Here is an 18,452-nt window from a genome sequence, read left to right as displayed (position 1 = left end):
TTTAATATAATACTGCTGAAACCGGCATGGACTGACTCCAACTCTATACTGACCTCAGAGTCTCCAGTCTACAGTCTAGATTCTTCTTAAGATCAGACAGCAGCTTCAATTCTGAATCCTGCAGCTCGTTTCTTCTCAGATCCAGCTCTCTCAGACGGGATGAGGGGTTGGACTTCAGAGCTGAGGCCAGAGAAACACAGCTGATCTCTGACAAACTGCAGGACATCAATCTGAATGAAGAATAAATGATGTCACTTTAGAAGACAAAGTTCCTGCTTGAAATCATTCAATGTTTCATAATCTGTTAAACTGAAGAAGATTTAGAAAATGGAAACTTCAAATACCTGAACCCAACAGGATTCTAGTCAAAAATTTCCAAATACAAACAGTGAAAAAGAGCTTTCATTAATATTAATGACAACATGCTGCTACTTCAATAAAGATGTAGTGACTTCATCTCTTAAACTCTGCAGCTCCACCAGTGACTCCATCTATACAAACTCATGTTGTGCAGCCAAACACAAGTGAAAATGCAAAAAGACTAAAACATGACACATCTATATTTTAAGGCCTACATGTGCAAAACAGTTGAGCAAGAATAATAAAAGACCTGCATCACCTGCAAGGGCTTCATCATTATATACATTTAAAAAAACAAATGCTATTCCATAATGCAACACATGGACTGTCAGTACCTGTTGTTGCAACTTTATCACTTTGAGCACAGGCAGCAGAAATTGAAAGTCATCTCATTAGTTAAGCTGCACTATTTGTGCTTGTGTTGACAAGACTTCAGTCTGATACCTGCATACAGCTGCTGGCTGGTGTTAGCTCCCTGGCAGGTAGAGACAGACTGAATACAGTAGAATCTGCACACTGATCAGTCCACTTCCACAGTTTCACATCTCATAGTCAGAGATAATGTCTCACACACACCAAGAGCTCAGATCAGTGTGTGGAGTCTGTTTTCAGTCTGTTCCTCTTGTAGATGTGATCTCTAGATCCCCTATGAGACAGCCAGAGTCAGCTGACCATCCTGAGTCACCACAGTCCCGTAAACTGTGGTGAGTCCAAAGACATTGTAATAACTCAATTTAAACATTTAAATTGACATTTAACACATCATGCTGCTCTAACTGAACCATTTACAACAAATAACCACTGCATACACACAACACAGTACACATGTACACATTTACTGAGTAAAGGCGCAAATGCAAAGATCGATCTCTGGATTTCAAGAAATGATTATTGATCATTCAAACAAGAATCGCAATTAATCTGAAAGTAAAGTTTAGAAGATGGAAACTCCAAACACCTGAACCCAACAGGATGCAGGTTAAAAACTGTCAAATATAAAAGACAAAAAACAGAGTTTGAGTGGTTCAGAGTTAATTATCCAGTGTAGATTTTTCTTGTTATATAAAGGTTTTAAATGTGCAGCTCAACATTGCTCTGACACAGTCAATGGACTAAACCACTGAAGAAGAAAACAGACTTCCCCATTAAGATACTCAGTGTGGAATAATATCAGCTTTATGACTGCAGTTTAGTGTCACCACAACTGTCACATCATATTAATCTCAGCACAGAAGTAAAAAATGGTGTCTGACCTCAAAGTCTACAGTCTACAGTGTGAACTCATAATCAGATGTGTTCAGGTTTTAAATGTGTAGTTCAACATTATTATGTTATTATGTCCTAGGACTGGGGAATATATTAATATTATATTGATATCATGAAATGAGACTAGATATCATCTTAGATTTTCAATATCGTAATATTGTGACATGGCACAAGTGTTGTATTTTTCCGGTTTTAAAGCTGCATTACATCAAAGTGATGTGATTTTCTGAACTTACCTGTTCTACTGTTCTAGCTGTTCCTTTATCTGTCATTATATCCATTTTATCCACATTACTGATGATTACTTATATATTAGACTATTGTCAAAATATCTATATTTAAATATTTGGTCAAAAATATGATATTTGATTTTGTCAACATTGCCCAGCCCTATGTCCTAATCAATGAGCTTTTCACTAAAATGAGTAGAGTGACTTTGTCATTGTGTTATTGTGGATCATCATAATGTCAGCCTTCTACAGACATCATCCAAATGTCACCACAACATTCAGACACATATTCATTCCAACTTTGATTCATAAAAAATACTTTAAGCACCTGCTTTGATCTCTCTGTGTCCCTCTGTGTATTTGTGTCAGTGGTTTGGAAGCTACATAGGCTGCCCACTGTGTGGCAATCTACTGAAGGCCAGTAAAGGCAGCTGCAGGAGGTGGTGGGTAGATATAGAATATAATAAAAAAATTTTCTCCTTCAGCAAGTAAACATGATCTGTTTAAACCAGATATTAGTTGAGAGGATCTTAAGTATACAGACATTAAACATTAATTTACTTTAAAAACTAATAGTGGACATTTTCTACAGTTTCTTTAAAAATCAGTCATCTTTTATAACTACAGACTAAACTTTGTACAGTAAGAAAATGAAAATATGGAAAAACAAAAATTAACATCATGGATGTAAGTTATGTATGTACATGAATTAGGTGTAGTTGTTAAACATTAAAATCAACAATAGTAACAGACAGTCAGTGAACTGACCCCAAAGACTTCAGTCTACAGTGTGGAGTCTGCAGAAAATCACACAGCAGCGTCACTCCTGGATCTTGAAGCTCGTTGTAACTCAGATCCCGCTCTCTCAGATGGGAGGGGTTGGACTTCAGAGCTGAGGCCAGAGAAGCACAACTGATCTCTGACAAACTGCAGTCCCACAATCTGAATAAAGAGTAAATTATGTAAGTAAAAATCCATTCATAATCTAATCAGATGTGTTCAGGTTTTAAATGTGTAGTTCAACATTACTATGTCCTCATCAATGAGTGTTTCACTAAAACAAGCAGAGTAACTGTGTCACTGTGTTATTGTGGAACATCATCATGTTGTCAGCCTTCTACAGACATCATCCATATATCACCATAACATTCAGACACATATTCATGTCAACACTGATTCATAAAAAAACTTTAAACACCTGCATTGATCTCTCTCTCTCTCTCTCTCTCTCTCTCTCTCTCCCTCTCTCCCTGTGTGTGTGTGTGTGTGTGTGTGTGTGTGTGTGTGTGTGCATGTGTTCTGAAGGATCAATATCAATGATCAGACATTATTCATTAAAACACAACAAAGGATATAATAAAGTAATGTTTCTCCTGCAAGTAAAATTGATCAATTTAAAATGGATATTTGTTCAGAGGATCTTCTGTATACAGATGTGACTCATTACCAAAAATTATAAACATTAATTTACTTTTACAATTAACAGTGGACATTTTTTATAGTGTCTTTAAGAATCAGTCATCTTTTATAAGTACAGACTCAATGTTGTACAATAAAAAGAAACTAAATATTGACGAAAGAAAATCAATTTCATGGATTTAAGTTATGTACATAGGATAAGTTCAGTAGTTAAACATTAAAATCAACAATAATAACAGACAGTCAGTGAACTTACCTCAAAGTCTTCAGTCTACAGTGTGGAGTCTGCAGAAAATCACACAGCAGCGTCACTCCTGGGTCCTGCAGCTTGTTTTCACTCAGCTGTAGCTTTCTCAGATAGGAGGGGTTGGACTTCAGAGCTGAGACCAGAGAAGCACAGCTGATCTCTGACAAAGTACAGCCACACAATCTGAATAAAGAATAAATTATGTAGATAAATATCCATTTATAATCAAATCAGATGTGTTCAGGATTTAAATGTGTTCCTCAACATTACCATGTCCTCATCAATTAACTTTTCCCTAAATTAAGTACATTGTCATTGTGTTACTGTGGATCATAATGTCAGCCTTCTACAGACATCATCCAAATGTCACCACAACATTCACACATCTATACATGTCAACACTGATTCATAAAAAATAGTTTAAACACCTGCATTGATCTCTCTGTGTTCCTCCGTGTGGGTTTGTGTGTTCTGAAGGATCATTATCAATGATCAGACATTATTCATTAAAACACATAAAGACAATAATAGAGAAATATTTCTCCTTCAGCTAGTAAACTTGATCAATTTAAACATATTATTTGAGAGGATCTTCTGTATACAGATGTGACTCTTTATCAAAAATTAATTTACCTTAATAACTAACAGTGGACATTTTCTACAGTGTCTTTAACAATCAGTCATCTTTTATAGCTACAGATTAAACTTTGTACAGTATAATAATGAAATATGGGAAAAAGGAAATTAACTTCATGGATGTAAGTTATGTATGTATATAAATTAGGTTCAGTTGTTAAACATCAACATCAACAATAGTGACAGACAATCAGTGAACGGACCCCAGAGTCTCCAGTCTACAGTGTGGACTCTCCAGAAAATCACACAGCAGCTTCACTCCTGGATCCTGCAGCTTGTTGTAGCCCAACTCCAGCACTTTCAGATGGGAGGGGTCGGACTTCAGGGTTGAGAACACAGAAACACAGCTGATCTCGGACAACCTGCAGTCCATCAATCTAAATAAAGAATAGATGATGTAGATAGAAGTCCATTTACAATCCAATCAGATATGTTCAGGTTTTAAATGTGTAGTTCAATATTACTATGTCCTAATCAATGAGCTTTTCCCTAAAATGAGCAGAGTGACTTTGTCATTATGGTATTGTGGATCATCATGATGTCAGCCTTATACAGACATCATCCATGCCTCTGCACACCTACAAGTTGATTATCCTGCTTATACTACAGTCATTTGCCAACAATATAAAATAAAAGTAATATAATATTATAATACATTTATATAGTATGGCACCTTTCACAGAAATAAAATAAAACAAAGTGCTTCACAGGAATAAACATTAAAAATTAAGACCATAGAAGCAAACAAACAATAAGAACATATGCCACAAGTTAAAGTTAACAAAACACAGGCAAAAGAGGACCCCAAGATTAAACAAACAAACGAACAACCACTTCACATCACACACAACTCAAGGTGATGCAAGCAGCATTTTGGACCATTTGTAGGCAGTTCAGAGATGACTGAGAGAGGTGAAAATGGAATTACAACAGTCCAGCCGGGATGATATAAAGATGTGAATAATCATTTCGAGCTCCAGTTGTGATACGACAGACTTGAATTTTGCGATAAATCTCAGATGGAAAAAACATGTACTGGTCAATGATTTAATATGCTGATCAGAATGCATAGCCCAAGATTTCTTATGTTAGATCAAACAGCTGAGGAAAGGGACCCATTACTCTCACCAACCTTGGGAGTTATACTGTCAGAAGCATTGATAAGAACCTCTGTCTTGTCAGTGTTAAGGTGTAAGAAGTTGTTTGACATCCAGTCCTTAATGGCAGTCAGACAGTTGTGCAGCACAGACATTTTGTCGGGGTTATCAGGCTTAAAAGAGACATAGAGCTGAATATGGTCAGTGTAAAAGTGATAGGAAATATCACTAAATTTGCTGATAACGTGACCTAATGGAAGCATATATAAAGCAAACAGAGTAGGATTCAAAACAGAACCTTGGGGCACACCAAAGAAAAGAGCAGCAGTTTCTGACATGTAAGGACCAAGAAGAGACACAGAAAAACTCCTATCTGAGAGGTAGGAGGAGAACCAGTCCAAGGCACTCCCTGAGAAACCCACACACTGCCTAAGCCTTTCAATCATTATTCTGTGATCCACAGTGTCAAAAGCTGCACTAAGATCCAGCAGCACTAAAATGGAGCATTCACCTACATCAGAAGACATCATTAAGTTTTACAAAAGCATTTGCAAATTTTTGGTGAAAATTTTGCACTCAAAATCGAAAGGTAATGTAGCAAGAGCTTACTGTTGTCATGACAACTTGCTGGACTGTACTTGCTGCCAGCCTTAACTGAGGCATAAAATTCATGTAAGGTGTCATTAAGCATAACCGCAAAGTATGTTTCCACATCAGTGTTCCTTTGTTTTTGGTAGATAAAGTCTCTCAGTATATTACTGCCCATTATGTTGCCTTTTTTGTATTACTGCCAGCCAATCAGAAAAGCGTATTCACTCAGACTGTGGTATAATATTCATTAAAATACATTAAAGAATATAATAAAGAAATATTTCTCCTTCAGCAAGTAAAATTGATCAATTTAAAACAGATATTAGTTGAAAGGATCTTCTGTATACAGATGTGACTCCTTACCAAAAATGATAAACATTAATGTACTTGAACAACTAACAGTGGATATTTTCTACAGTTTCTTTAACAATCAGTCATCTTTTATAACTACAGACTAAACTTATTACAGTAAAAACAATGAAAATATGGAAAAAAGAATATTAAGTTCATGGCTTTAAATTATTTATGTACCTAAATTAGGTTAAATAGTTAAACATTGTTAAACATTGAGAACAGTAAGTCAGTGAACTGACCTCAGACTCTCCAGTTTACAGTGTGGACTCTCCAGAAAATCACACAGCAGTTTCACTCCTGGATCCTGCAGCTTGTTGATACCTAGTCCAGCTTTCTCAGATGGGAGGGATTGGACTTCAGAGCTGAGGCCAGAGAAGCACAGCTGACCTCTGACAACCTACAGTTATTCAGTCTGAATAAAGAATAAATGATGCAGATCCATTTATAGTCCAATCAGATGCATTCAGGTTTTAAATGTGTAGTTCAACATTACTATGTCCTAATCAATTAGCTTTCCCTAAAATGAGTAGAATGACTTTGTCATTGTCTTATTGTGGATCATCATAATGTCAGCCTTCTACAGACATCTTCCAAATGTCACCACAACATTCAGACACATATTCATGTCAGCAGTGATTCATAAAATGCTGCTGAACTCAGTCAAGTCTGTAATTAGAGGCTCAATATGAAATCAGACATGTTGGACTAAAAACCTGTTCATTATACATGACCTCCTTCCTGTATTTGGTAGTGTAGTAGGCATGTGTAATTAAAACATGTTATTGGTGGCTGTAATCATTCCCCCTGTCCATACTGACTGTGATGTGGTCTCTTCCTAACACAGCTACACTATAGGAAATGAGTTCATAAGTTCATCTGAAGCTGATATGAGCTCTGACATTCAGGTAGACACCCACTTGATTGTCTAACTCAAATTTACAGACTATTTAATACAAAATTCTCTCTGAGTTATGATCCCTCCACTGCAGCTCAACAAGGAAACACTGAAGAAACACAAAGATACTGGATTTGTGTAGCTCAGACCATTGAAGCCTCAGATTAGTTTGAACTCTGGAAGTCATTATTACACAGAACAAGACTGTGAATTTTGAATTCCTGAAAATTCATGAGCCAAACATTTGAAACTTCAGTGAAGGATTTGAATTGAATATATAGAAAAAAACTACCAAAGAACAGTCAGTGACCTGACCTCAGAGTCTCCAGTTTACAGTTTGGACTCTCCAGTCCAGCAGACAGCTTCACTCCTGAATTCTGCAGCTTGTTTTCACTCAGATCAAGCTCCCTCAGATGGGAGGGGTCGGACTTCAGAGCTGAGGCCACAACTTCACAGTGAGTCTCTGAGAGTCCACAGCCAGAAAGTCTGTCATGACACATATATTACAATATAGCTATAATTTCAGCTATAAACAAGTAGAGCACTACTTTAACAATAATAATATATTTTATATTATTTATATTTGAAGAACTAAACAACTAATCTACACTGATTTATAATGCTAATCACAATTGGACATACTGAGCCTTTTTGAAGTTCCTCACAGCTGGTATCAGTCTTCGTCGTCCCTCCACGGATGTTTTGTACTTCTTCAGGTCCAACTCATCCAGAACCTCCTCTGACATTTGCAGCATGTAGGCCAGAGCTGAGCAGTGGATCTCAGAGAGTTTCATCTCCGATCTGTTCTCTGACTTCAGGAACTCTTGGATCTCCTGATGTACTGAGTGGTTGTTCATTTCCATAAGACAGTGGAAGATGTTGATGCTTCTGTCAGGAGAGATATCGCCATCATCATCATCATCCTTGTCATCAGTGTTCATCTTCTTCAGATTGTTGATGGCTTTCTGGATGATTTTTTTACTGTTTTTTGTCCAACCCAGCAGGCCTCCTAAGAGACTCTGGTTGGACTCCAGAGAGAGGCCATGAAGGAAGCGAACAAACAGGTCCAGGTGGCCATTTTTACTTTTGAGAGATTTCTTCATGGCTCCCATCAAGAAGACATCCAGAGATGGGTCATGGCTATCATTGCTACTGAAAGAAGCAGAAATCTTCTTGCGGAAAGACTTGGGTTTCGATTCCCTGTGTTTGTAGTCTTTTCCCAGGAAATCCCCCAGTACCTCTGTGTCCCTGTTGGTGTAACAGTGGTACATGTAGACTGCAGCCAGAAACTCCTGAACGCTCAGGTGAACAAAACAGTAGACCGTTTTCTGGAAGATTACACTCTCTCTTTTGAAGATCTCTGTACAAAATCCTGACAACACTGAGGCCTCTGTGACATCAAGACCACACTGCTCCAGGTCTTCTTTGTAGAACATGATGTTTCCTTTCTCCAGATGTTCAAATGCCAGCCTCCCCAGCTTCAGAAGAACTTCCCTGTCAGCCTTCGTCAGCTCCTGTGGACTCATCTCATGTCCCTCATCATACTTGTGCTTCTTCCTCTTTGTTTGAACCAGCAGGAAGTGTGAGTACAGGTCAGTCAGGGTCTTGGGCAGCTCTCCTCTCTGGTCTGTTGTAAACATGTGCTCCAGAACTGTTGCAGTGATCAAACAGAAGACGGGGATGTGACACATGATGTGGAGAATCCTGGATGTCTTGATGTGTGAGGTGATTCTGCTGGACAGTTCTTCATCTCTGAATCTCCTCCTGAAGTACTCCTCCTTCTGGGCATCAGTGAAGCCTCGTACTTCCGTTACCCTATCAACGCATGTAGGAGAGATCTGATTGGCTGCTGCAGGTCGGGAAGTTATCCAGATGAGAGCCGAGGGAAGCAACTTCCCCTCAATGAGGTTTGTCAACAGCACGTTGACTGATGACTTCTGTGTGACATCAGACACGACCTTCCTGTTGTTGAAATCCAGTGAAAGTCTGCTTTCATCCAGGCCGTCAAAGATGAACAAAACTTTACAGTCAGCGAGCTTCTCTGCTGTGACCTTCTGTAATGTTGAATGGAAATCATGGATCAGCATGAGGAGACTGTACTGCTCATCTTTGATCAGGTTCAGCTCCCTGAACGAAAGCAGAATCACCAGACTGACATCTTGGTTTTCCAAGCCCTCTGCCCAGTCCAGAGTGAACTTCTGCACTGAGAAGGTTTTTCCAATGCCAGCAACGCCATTCGTCAGAACGACTCTGATGTGTTTCTGTTGGTCAGGTAAGACTTTAAAGATGTCGTGACACTTTATTGGTGTGTCATGGAGGGTCTCCATCTTGGACGCACTTTCAAGCTGCCACACCTCATGTTGGGTATTAACGTCTTCACTCTGTCCCTCTGTGATGTAGAGCTCAGTGTAGATCCTATTGAGGAGGGTTTCACTTCCTGCTTCATCCGTTCCTTCAGTCACACATTCACATCTCCTCCTCAGGCTGATCTTATGTTCATCTAAAACCTCCTGCAGACCACTTTCTGCTGAAAGAGAAGAAAAAAAGGTCTAATTTAAAAGAAATATGTCTCACTGTGTTAATTTTCATTAGGATAGAGGAGGTAGATTCCTGTCCTGTTTTCAAAGATGATGATATCAGCAGACAGATCTTCAGTCTTACTTTGTACAGTGCTGGTCTGACTGTCTGTCTGTAGTCCAGGTCTTGTTCTGGATATTTCTGCACACTGGGGACAGGAGGAGTCTCTTGATGAAACAGACTGGTCCCAGTATGAGGTGATGCACTGTCTGCAGACCCAGTGTCCACAGCTGGTAGAGACTGGATCCTTTAGGATGTCCTGACACAAAGAACAGCAGGACAGCTGCTCCTCCACAGAAATACCCTTCGTCTTCCTCTTTCTGTGGACATGAACATATTCTTTATGACACATGACATTGGTGTTGGCCAGTAGCGGACTGTGGGGTCTTGCACTGGGCCTTCAGTGGTCCCACACACACACACACACAAGCCTCTTTTATACAGTGAACCACACAAAGCCAGCATAAAGCCAATTCCTTTTGTGGTTTTACATAGCATGCCAGCGTTCCCGATTCAGAGGTGTGGTGGAGATCAGACTAATCAGAGCTGTAAACTCTACCATGAGCGAGTACAAAGATGTTATTAGGACAAGCGGAGTACTTTTTTCTTCGTTTGATAACGTTAAAAGTTAAGTCAGACTTTTCTGTTGGTTCTCTGACTCATTTTTAAAAAAGTGAGAGAAAGAGAGATAGAGAGAGAGAGAGAGCAGCTGTGGTCAAGTGAGCTGGAGGGTGAATTAAGAGAGGGAGCGCTAGTAACATTACTGAGGAAGCTGATGAATCAGATCAATACATTTTCTGATAGTTTCTCAGTGGTTACATTCTAAAGCACAAAAACACCCACATCCCCACACACCTCCACTCAACTCTGCAGCTGTATGCCGCACCATCTGATGTGGTCTGAATATGGGCCACACAACAGCGTCAGCTCCCTGTCCTGCCATGCTGGCTGTCACACAGAACACTGAGGTGGATTACAAGCGCAGTATTTCCACTTTGAATGGGCTGCGTAAAAGAGACTGAAGTGCACTCATCGCCAACAACTAAAATCGAAACAATATGCAAACTACTCATTAAAAATAAGTCCATTACAAAATTGCCTTCCTACACCTGTTAACTCATGTACTCAAACGACCTTCTGAAAAAGCTGAAACTGTGCTAACCTTATTTTTCCCACACGTGCATTAGCAAAACTGCCAACCTGGTCTTCCAATGGTAGATGTTCACTCATGTTGCTCAACAATCAGCAAACAATAAAGGAAAGATTTCCTGAAAGATAGAAATTAGGCCATATATCTCACATCAGCAAAGCCAAGCATTGCCAACAACAATCTTAATCAACTCTATAGATAATTAATACAGCAGGACTCACCAGTCACTTGAAAATATCCATCCTTCATTCCTTTCTACAATGCCTGCCTGCATGAGCCGTGTGTGCTCCACAGCACAAAGACATACCTGCGCTAATTGGCTGATATGATGAGTATGTGCTACACAAATAAATTTTCCTTGCCTTGAAAACACAAAGTGTGACATGTGGGCTGTGACAATGCCAAATGACGAAAAATTATTTTTATATAACAGTTTATTTACTGACAGTTAAACTAAAGGTACTGCTGCCTGATACTGGGCTGTCAGATTAACTTGTGCATGTCTAGAAAGTAAACAAAACAATCTGTCCACTGCAAATTAACCTACATTAAATATTGGTTGAAGCAATCAAGCAGTCTTTCCACAAAATTAAAGCTATAAACAAAGAAATAATGCAGTCAATGCTCAAACAACAAAAAGATCAGTGAGTGAACTAAAACAGAATTATAAAAGAATATTATTGTAATGTAGGTTACCAAATGTCATTAAAAAACTGAATCATTTTCAGGTCAGTTTACATTAGAAACAGTCTCTTACTTTGTGTCTGAGGGTCCAGGTTCATTACTGAACTTTAGAGGTTCTTCTTTGGACCAATCGCTCTTCATAGACAGACAGCTGGATATTAGAGACTTTGCTCCATCCTCCTCTTCCTCCAAATCATTCATCTTCTGGAATCTGAGAGGCAAGCCAGTAACACTGTGAATGAAACACATCGTGAACATTTATCTCCTGTAAACTCACAATTTGTTTGCAGAGTCTGATGCCTGCATGTAGTTTGACTGTATCATTTACAGACATTTTTATGAGCTGTAGAGCTTTGCTAAACACATCAACTGCCACTTTATATTTAGATGGCTCAACTTGCTGCAGAAGATCTCCAGACACTCACTAATAACTGATAGGGATGGTTGTAGTAGAGTGTGGGTTGTCAGTCAGTGGTGTTTTTTTAAATGACCTTTCAACACTGACTCATCTTCAGGTCAGTTAACAGTAGAAACAGTCTCTTACTTTGTGTCTGAGGGTCCAGGTTCATCACTGAAGTGTGGAACACCACCTTTAGACCGGTCACTCTTTATAGACAGACAGCTCAGAGACTCTGCTCCGTCCTCATCTTCCTCCAAATCATTCATCTTCTGGAGTCTGAGAGGTAAAACAGTAACACTGGAGACACACACACACACACACAGTATTATAAACCCAGTCCTTCCTCTCAACTTAGTAGCTTCTTATTAGTTTACATTACTTTAACTACAACCATGTGTGTTTTCCAGCCATCACAAAGATAAACTTTGACTCTGTTTTAAATCCAACAAACAGACTTCAGATAAAATCTGTGTGGTTCTTAACTGTGACTTCTCTCTATTTTAACTGCAGCAGTGTGTCACGTTACATCACTGTGAGGACGCAGAAACCAGGAAAAGAAAAAAGGAAACATTTGAAGACGTCAACACTGTGATCTCATATTTTTCTGACACAGTTTAATCAACTAAACGATTCATCAGAAAAATAATCAGCAGATTGATCAATAATGACAGTAATCATTATTTGCAGCCCTGATATTAACACTCACCCTGCCTCAGACTGTTTTCCTCCTTCTGCTCTGTTGACTTTAAAATGGAGTCTGACTGAATACTTTCACTTACGTTTACTCCTCCCCTCTTCTTTGCTGGAAGTCACGTGAGTCACGTGAGTGTGCGTGTGTGTGTGTGTATCACCATTTTTAGTCGCTCTGATATTCACTTATAATTTAAAGTGCAAGTGGTGAATTTAATTTAAGAGCTTTTTTAAAAAGTTTTCTGACTATTTTCTTGCTATTAGATACAAACACAGACACAAAGACTTCTCTTTGTACTAAAAACAGTTATTTTCTGTGTCAACAGATGAAGTCAAACAGATAAATCTGCACCTACAGTCCACAGGGAGACTAAACTAGACCCTCTGACAGTGAAATAATGATCATAATACTGTAACACTCAGGCTGCATCACCAATGTTCCTCTGACAGCAACAACTGTCAGACTTCCTGTCCAATTCCTCACCTCAATATACATAAACAAAAAGAAACGGTCTATTTTAGACATATATATATATATATATATATATATATATATATATATATATATATATATATAGTCTTAGTTGTAGGTTACTACTGTAACCAAAACATATATCAGTAATTAAATGAGATTTCTACTACCAGTACTAGTACTATCTTTACTGGTACTCCTAGAAGAAGCACTATAGCCAAGATGTTATAAATACTGAAGAGGCCATGTCCCTCAGCATAAGAACATTTGTCTCCCATAGGTTCACAATTTGTTTGGAGACTCTTGTGCATGCATGTAGTTTGACTGTATCATTTACAGGCATTTTTTATGAGTAACAAGAAATTAAATTAGGATCTGCTTGTTTTCTTTAAATGCTTTGTGAATTATCCAGCTAATAGGGTTGCCAAGTGGGAGGAGCTAGTTTGGGCGCCCCTGGTTCCTGGAGTAAAAATCCCATTCATTTTTCCCATGGATAATGTTACATGACTCATAGTTTGAGCACTTCTACAGCTTTGATTGGCATGAAACTCTCCTGGTTAAATCATCAGTGCAAAAGATGAACAACTTTATTAGAAAATATCTGGTTTACATGTCACTCAATGCAACAGTGTGACTCACTGATGTGTTTTTATATGTTTTGGGACAACAATGTAGTGTGCTGCAGTGCTGTAGTATTTTGGTGTCTAATAATCCTTTAAACTCAGATCTGTTACTCAAACTGGCCTTCATGAATTGTATTCCATTGTCTCATCAACACTTGAGACAATATGACAAAAGGTGTTAACTCGTCAGAACACTAACCACAACCATGATAGTTGCCAAACCATAATCAGACCATCGTGTACAGTAGTTGTGTACTCGTCTGTTGTGTTATTAACAACATTGACACTGACGTTAAAACATGGTAAAAATGTTGTTTAATTAAGAGCAAGAAAGACTCTTATTCTATTTTCACTTTATTTCATCTTATTTTTATTATTAATATCAAGTTGATTTCATTTTCCATCTTATGTTACATAGGTGCTGAGGTCAGTGGTTGTTAGGTTTGAGCAAAAAAGACTGTGGTGTGCGTTTTTTAACAGCACCACTAAGGGTGTTTTTTTCCAGGGCAGCTTCGGCAGTGTACACTGTAGTTTCTTGTACCTTTTTTCCCCTGCCCTTTCTTTTTAATCCTATTTTTCCCTCCAAATTTGAGTTTGGATTTTTGCTTATTTCTGCATGAGGCTGGGGTATTCCCTTCCTTAGCCGCCTCCAGACCCTGGGGAGGACGCTGGCTGTTGGAGAGCGCACCACGTCGCCAACCCACTCATCCTGAACAGCCCCCAGAACCAATGGGAGAGAGCCTGTTCTTGTGGGGAGAGAGATTCCCCCGTCCTTCCCTACCTTCACTCCCACCCCACCCCAGAGGACAGGAGACCAGGGCACCCCAGACAAAAAGGGCACTTTGGACATCAAGGGGCAAAGGGGCAGGCACTCGAGCACCCTCCGCCCCCCCCCCCCCCCCCCCCCCCCCCTGTATGTGCCTGCTCAGGACCAACAGCTCCTTCAGTTCATCTGGAGAGACCTACGCTGTGAAGACCCACTGGATGTGTACAAATGGCGGGTGCTGACATATGGTACAATGAGCAGCTCATGCTGTGTCATCTTTGCTTTGCAGCAACATGCTTGTAATCACAGCTACAGTCAGTGCAGAGGAGCTTCTACATGGACAACTGCCTTGAGAGCATCCCCACCATACCTTCCGCCACACAAAGAGTAAACCAACTGTGTATCCTGCTGGCTGAAGGAAGGTTGGATCTCAGACAGTGGGCAAACTATCAACCAACTGTGGCAGCCCATCTTCTCCCTGATGCGAGATCTTCAGTGGCTAAGTCAAAACCGGACTGACCTATGGGAGCCAGCCTTAGAACTTTCATGGAACTGTGCTGCTGATACCCTTGGCTACCAATACTGGCCCATCGTACATGCTGTGCTGACAATGAGGATGGCATATCAAGCACTGGCCAGTCAGTTTGACCCTTTGGGGTTCATCTTGCCATTGAACGGGCATATGAGGCAGTTGCCTAGCTCACTATACTAATGTAATAACATTAGCCAAATCAATACATGTACAGTACATTGATTGAGTTAAACATTCTTGCTTAGCTGTGCTATGCTACATTATATGTTGCTAGGCTATGCCCAGTTGTTACCGATTCCATTTATATTCTGTATTTCCATTTATTACAATGTGTAAAAATGAAACAAACAGTGTGAGAGTCTAATATTTATTCCTGAGAGATGATCAATTACAGAAAAAGCACTTTCCTTTAGAATAAACAGCTGCTGCTTTATGAATAATGAGTGTAAACGCTGCTGTTGATGACAGAAACTCAATGTGTAAACTAAACGCTACTTTTTCCAACAATCAGCAGAAAATGGAGCTGATGCAGTGTTTTGGCCCTTTTCTGAATGAAGCTGCAGTTCAGTCGGCGTCCACATGGAGGAGCCAGAGATCTGCAGAGTTCATTATTCTTACTGTAAAACATCACAGCCTGTAAACACATCTGCAGGCAGATGAGCTCATTTAAAGTCCTGAACAACATTCAAACAATAAAAACTCTTCAGCAGCGTCTCTGCGCTGGTCGACTCTCAGTCCTCTTTAAAAACATGTCTTGTTCATTATTATCAGACACAGAGAGATGTATATTCTACCTGATGGCCGTCCCTGCCTTCCCAGCATGCTCAGCGGTCAGATGTTCAGATGGAGGAGAGCTCAGTTTGTCTCTGCGGGTTTCTGTCTCCATCAGCTCAAATTAAAATCCTGCAGAGAAGCTGCAAGAAACTTTATTCACACACCAATGCTGCGACAAAACAAAGAAATACACCAAGAGACGAGACGTGTTTGATCCCTCGAAGTTCAAATGCAAAATAAAAATGAGACTAAAGTCATCTACAGAGACAGAAAACTGATGTTCTGATCTAAAATATACATTTCTCCCTTTTATTTTTCTCAAAGAACACAGGACTTCCAGAGCTGCTGCTGCAGGAGACAAAAATACTTTAATGTCTTGTTTTGTCCATAACAAAGATATTCAGTTTGCTGTCATAGAGACTAAAGAAACCAGATAATATTCACATTTAGAAAGATGGACTCAGAGAATTTTGACTTTTTCTTCTTAAATGTTTAATTAATTATCAAAATAGTTCACAACTAATCGATTAATCAACAAATTGTTGCAGCTCAATAATCTACAAACTAAATGTTCCAGTTTGAACTTTTGATCAGCTGCTCAAACAACAAACTGACAGGATGAACCGCTGCTCCATCAAACCTGTCTGACTGGAACTAATCGTCTTAAATCCTGCAACAGACGACCGACGAGGGACCAATCAGGGGCCTTTAAAAGACGGAACTAGTGTTACGTTTCTTTTACAGCATCATGAGCGCTGAAACATTTAGTCGATTGACAGAAAAATGATCACAACTATTTTGATAATGAATTAATTGTTTAATCAAAACATTCTGTAGTTCTTGTAGTTTTCTTAATCTTATTCTGCAGTAAAATACACATTTTGAGGTTTTCATGTGTTGTTTAGGAGAGCAAGTAAGTTGTTGACTTCGGGTGTTACGAACCTGTGACGACATTTTTGAAGATTTTCTGAGACTAAACAATAATAATCAAATAATCAATAATGAAAATAATCATTTGTTGAACCACTATAATTATTATATACTATTAAAATAAAGGTTATAATCTACAAAATCCTCATGTTTCATTCTGGGTGGCATGCCGACAAACAGCCAACCAAGGGCCGGGGGCTGACTGGGGCCGACTGGGGGCCGATCGGGGGCTGCTAAAGACAGACATAGTGTTACGTTACTTTTACAGCATCATGTGTGTGAAATGATTACAGACAGTAATCGGCAGTAATTCTTGCTGCTTTAATGAGCGACTCCACACAAACAGCAGGTTCATGTTTCACACTCGTGTTTTAAGATGCAGACGACCTTCATCTGACGGACACAAACATCTCTGTTTTCTCTGCAAACATCTTCTGTTCTCTCTGAGCCTGCAGTGATGGAGGCGGCGCTGTTTTTCCACCACTGCTGCTCAGTGTGTGTTCAGGGTCTAAATCTGTCCTTAGCGCTCGCAGCTCTTTGTGTCCACTGCAGTTTAATATGAGAAGACACCAATTAACCTCCCGTCTCCTCGAGACAGACGATGAACAGTGACAACAAGCATGTTTCACTATTATCTTACATTTATATAAATAATCCTCCCTGAATGTTTCCCTTCATCTTTCAAGATGTTTTTACATGAATATCAGATTCATGTTTAAATAAGGAATAAATCAGGTCTTCTGCTGCCATCTAGTGGTCTTTGGACTGAATAACACTGAAATACTAAAATTGTTTAATAAAGGTTTTAAATTATGTTCACTCACAGTAGTTTAGATCTGAACATGTTTTTGTTTGTTAATTTAGATTAGCTTCAATGAAAACTGTCCATATAACATCCATATTAACAGTGAATAAGTCAACAGATAAACATATTATCACATATAAATAAACCTCTGATCAATATCACATCTTTACACATGAAATCAGTTCCATGTTTAGTAACTACGGTTGTTTTTTGTTGTGATTAAAATTATTTCTTTCTGCAGTATTGATGATGCTCAATAATCTACATGGAGGCAATAAAAAGGATGTATTGTCTGTAAATATAAAGTATCTCTGAGGTTTTAACTCTGTCTCACTTCTCTCAACAGCTACAACAATAAAAAAACAACTATTTAAAATCCCGTCGATCAATAAAACATGGAAATCTAAATAAACCAAACATAACGATCAGAAGATAAGCATCTTGTGATTAGACGTATGTCGACTGTTGTAACACAGTAAATGTTTCTGTGTGATTACATCTGTAAAAATGCCTTTTATTATATTGCATTTAATATTATTGTTTATATTTACATATTATTGTATAATTATTAATCATCTGTCAATGTTTATAATTTTCTGTACTGCTTTGGCAATATAGGTTTCTGATCTGTCATGCCAATAAAGTTTATTTGAATTTAGTCCACCTGCCCCATCACACCTCCACCTGTAGCTTCAGTGTGGAGTGGTGTCTTTGTTCATGTCTACAAATATGAATCTCTTTAGCTGTTCCACTTTATTCACCAGCAAGTCTCTAAATGTGTGAAACTAAAACAATGAGTTCAAACAGTGTAAAAGGCTGATTGGAGCTGAGGGGAACTGCAGAGTCTGTTAATAATTTACTGTGGGTTCATCACTACGTGCAACCTTTCACATCACATGTACAGTCCTCATCTGATCCTTTGTTCATATAAACATGTCAATTATACAGATATGG

The 18,452-nt window shown here is 38.9% G+C and overlaps 1 protein-coding gene across 1 annotated transcript; it reads right to left on the bottom strand.

Annotated features, from left to right (window-relative positions):
• Positions 1 to 43: 43 nt before the first annotated feature.
• LOC122974824 (NACHT, LRR and PYD domains-containing protein 12-like) lies at positions 44 to 12,619 on the bottom strand. Its single transcript, XM_044342810.1, is given in 12 exon segments — positions 44 to 230; positions 2,625 to 2,798; positions 3,532 to 3,705; positions 4,362 to 4,535; positions 6,440 to 6,524; positions 6,527 to 6,612; positions 7,411 to 7,581; positions 7,738 to 9,622; positions 9,757 to 9,992; positions 11,580 to 11,738; positions 12,051 to 12,203; positions 12,613 to 12,619. Coding segments are annotated over 11 exon segments (3,453 nt in total). The 5' UTR covers positions 12,173 to 12,203; positions 12,613 to 12,619.
• Between the last annotated feature and the right edge of the window lie 5,833 nt (positions 12,620 to 18,452).

This window comes from Thunnus albacares, chromosome 23, assembly GCF_914725855.1.
Source record: "Thunnus albacares chromosome 23, fThuAlb1.1, whole genome shotgun sequence".
Lineage (NCBI taxonomy): Eukaryota > Metazoa > Chordata > Actinopteri > Scombriformes > Scombridae > Thunnus > Thunnus albacares.
Note: the sequence above shows the minus strand (reverse complement) of the source record. Positions and strands in the feature narration are given on the sequence as shown.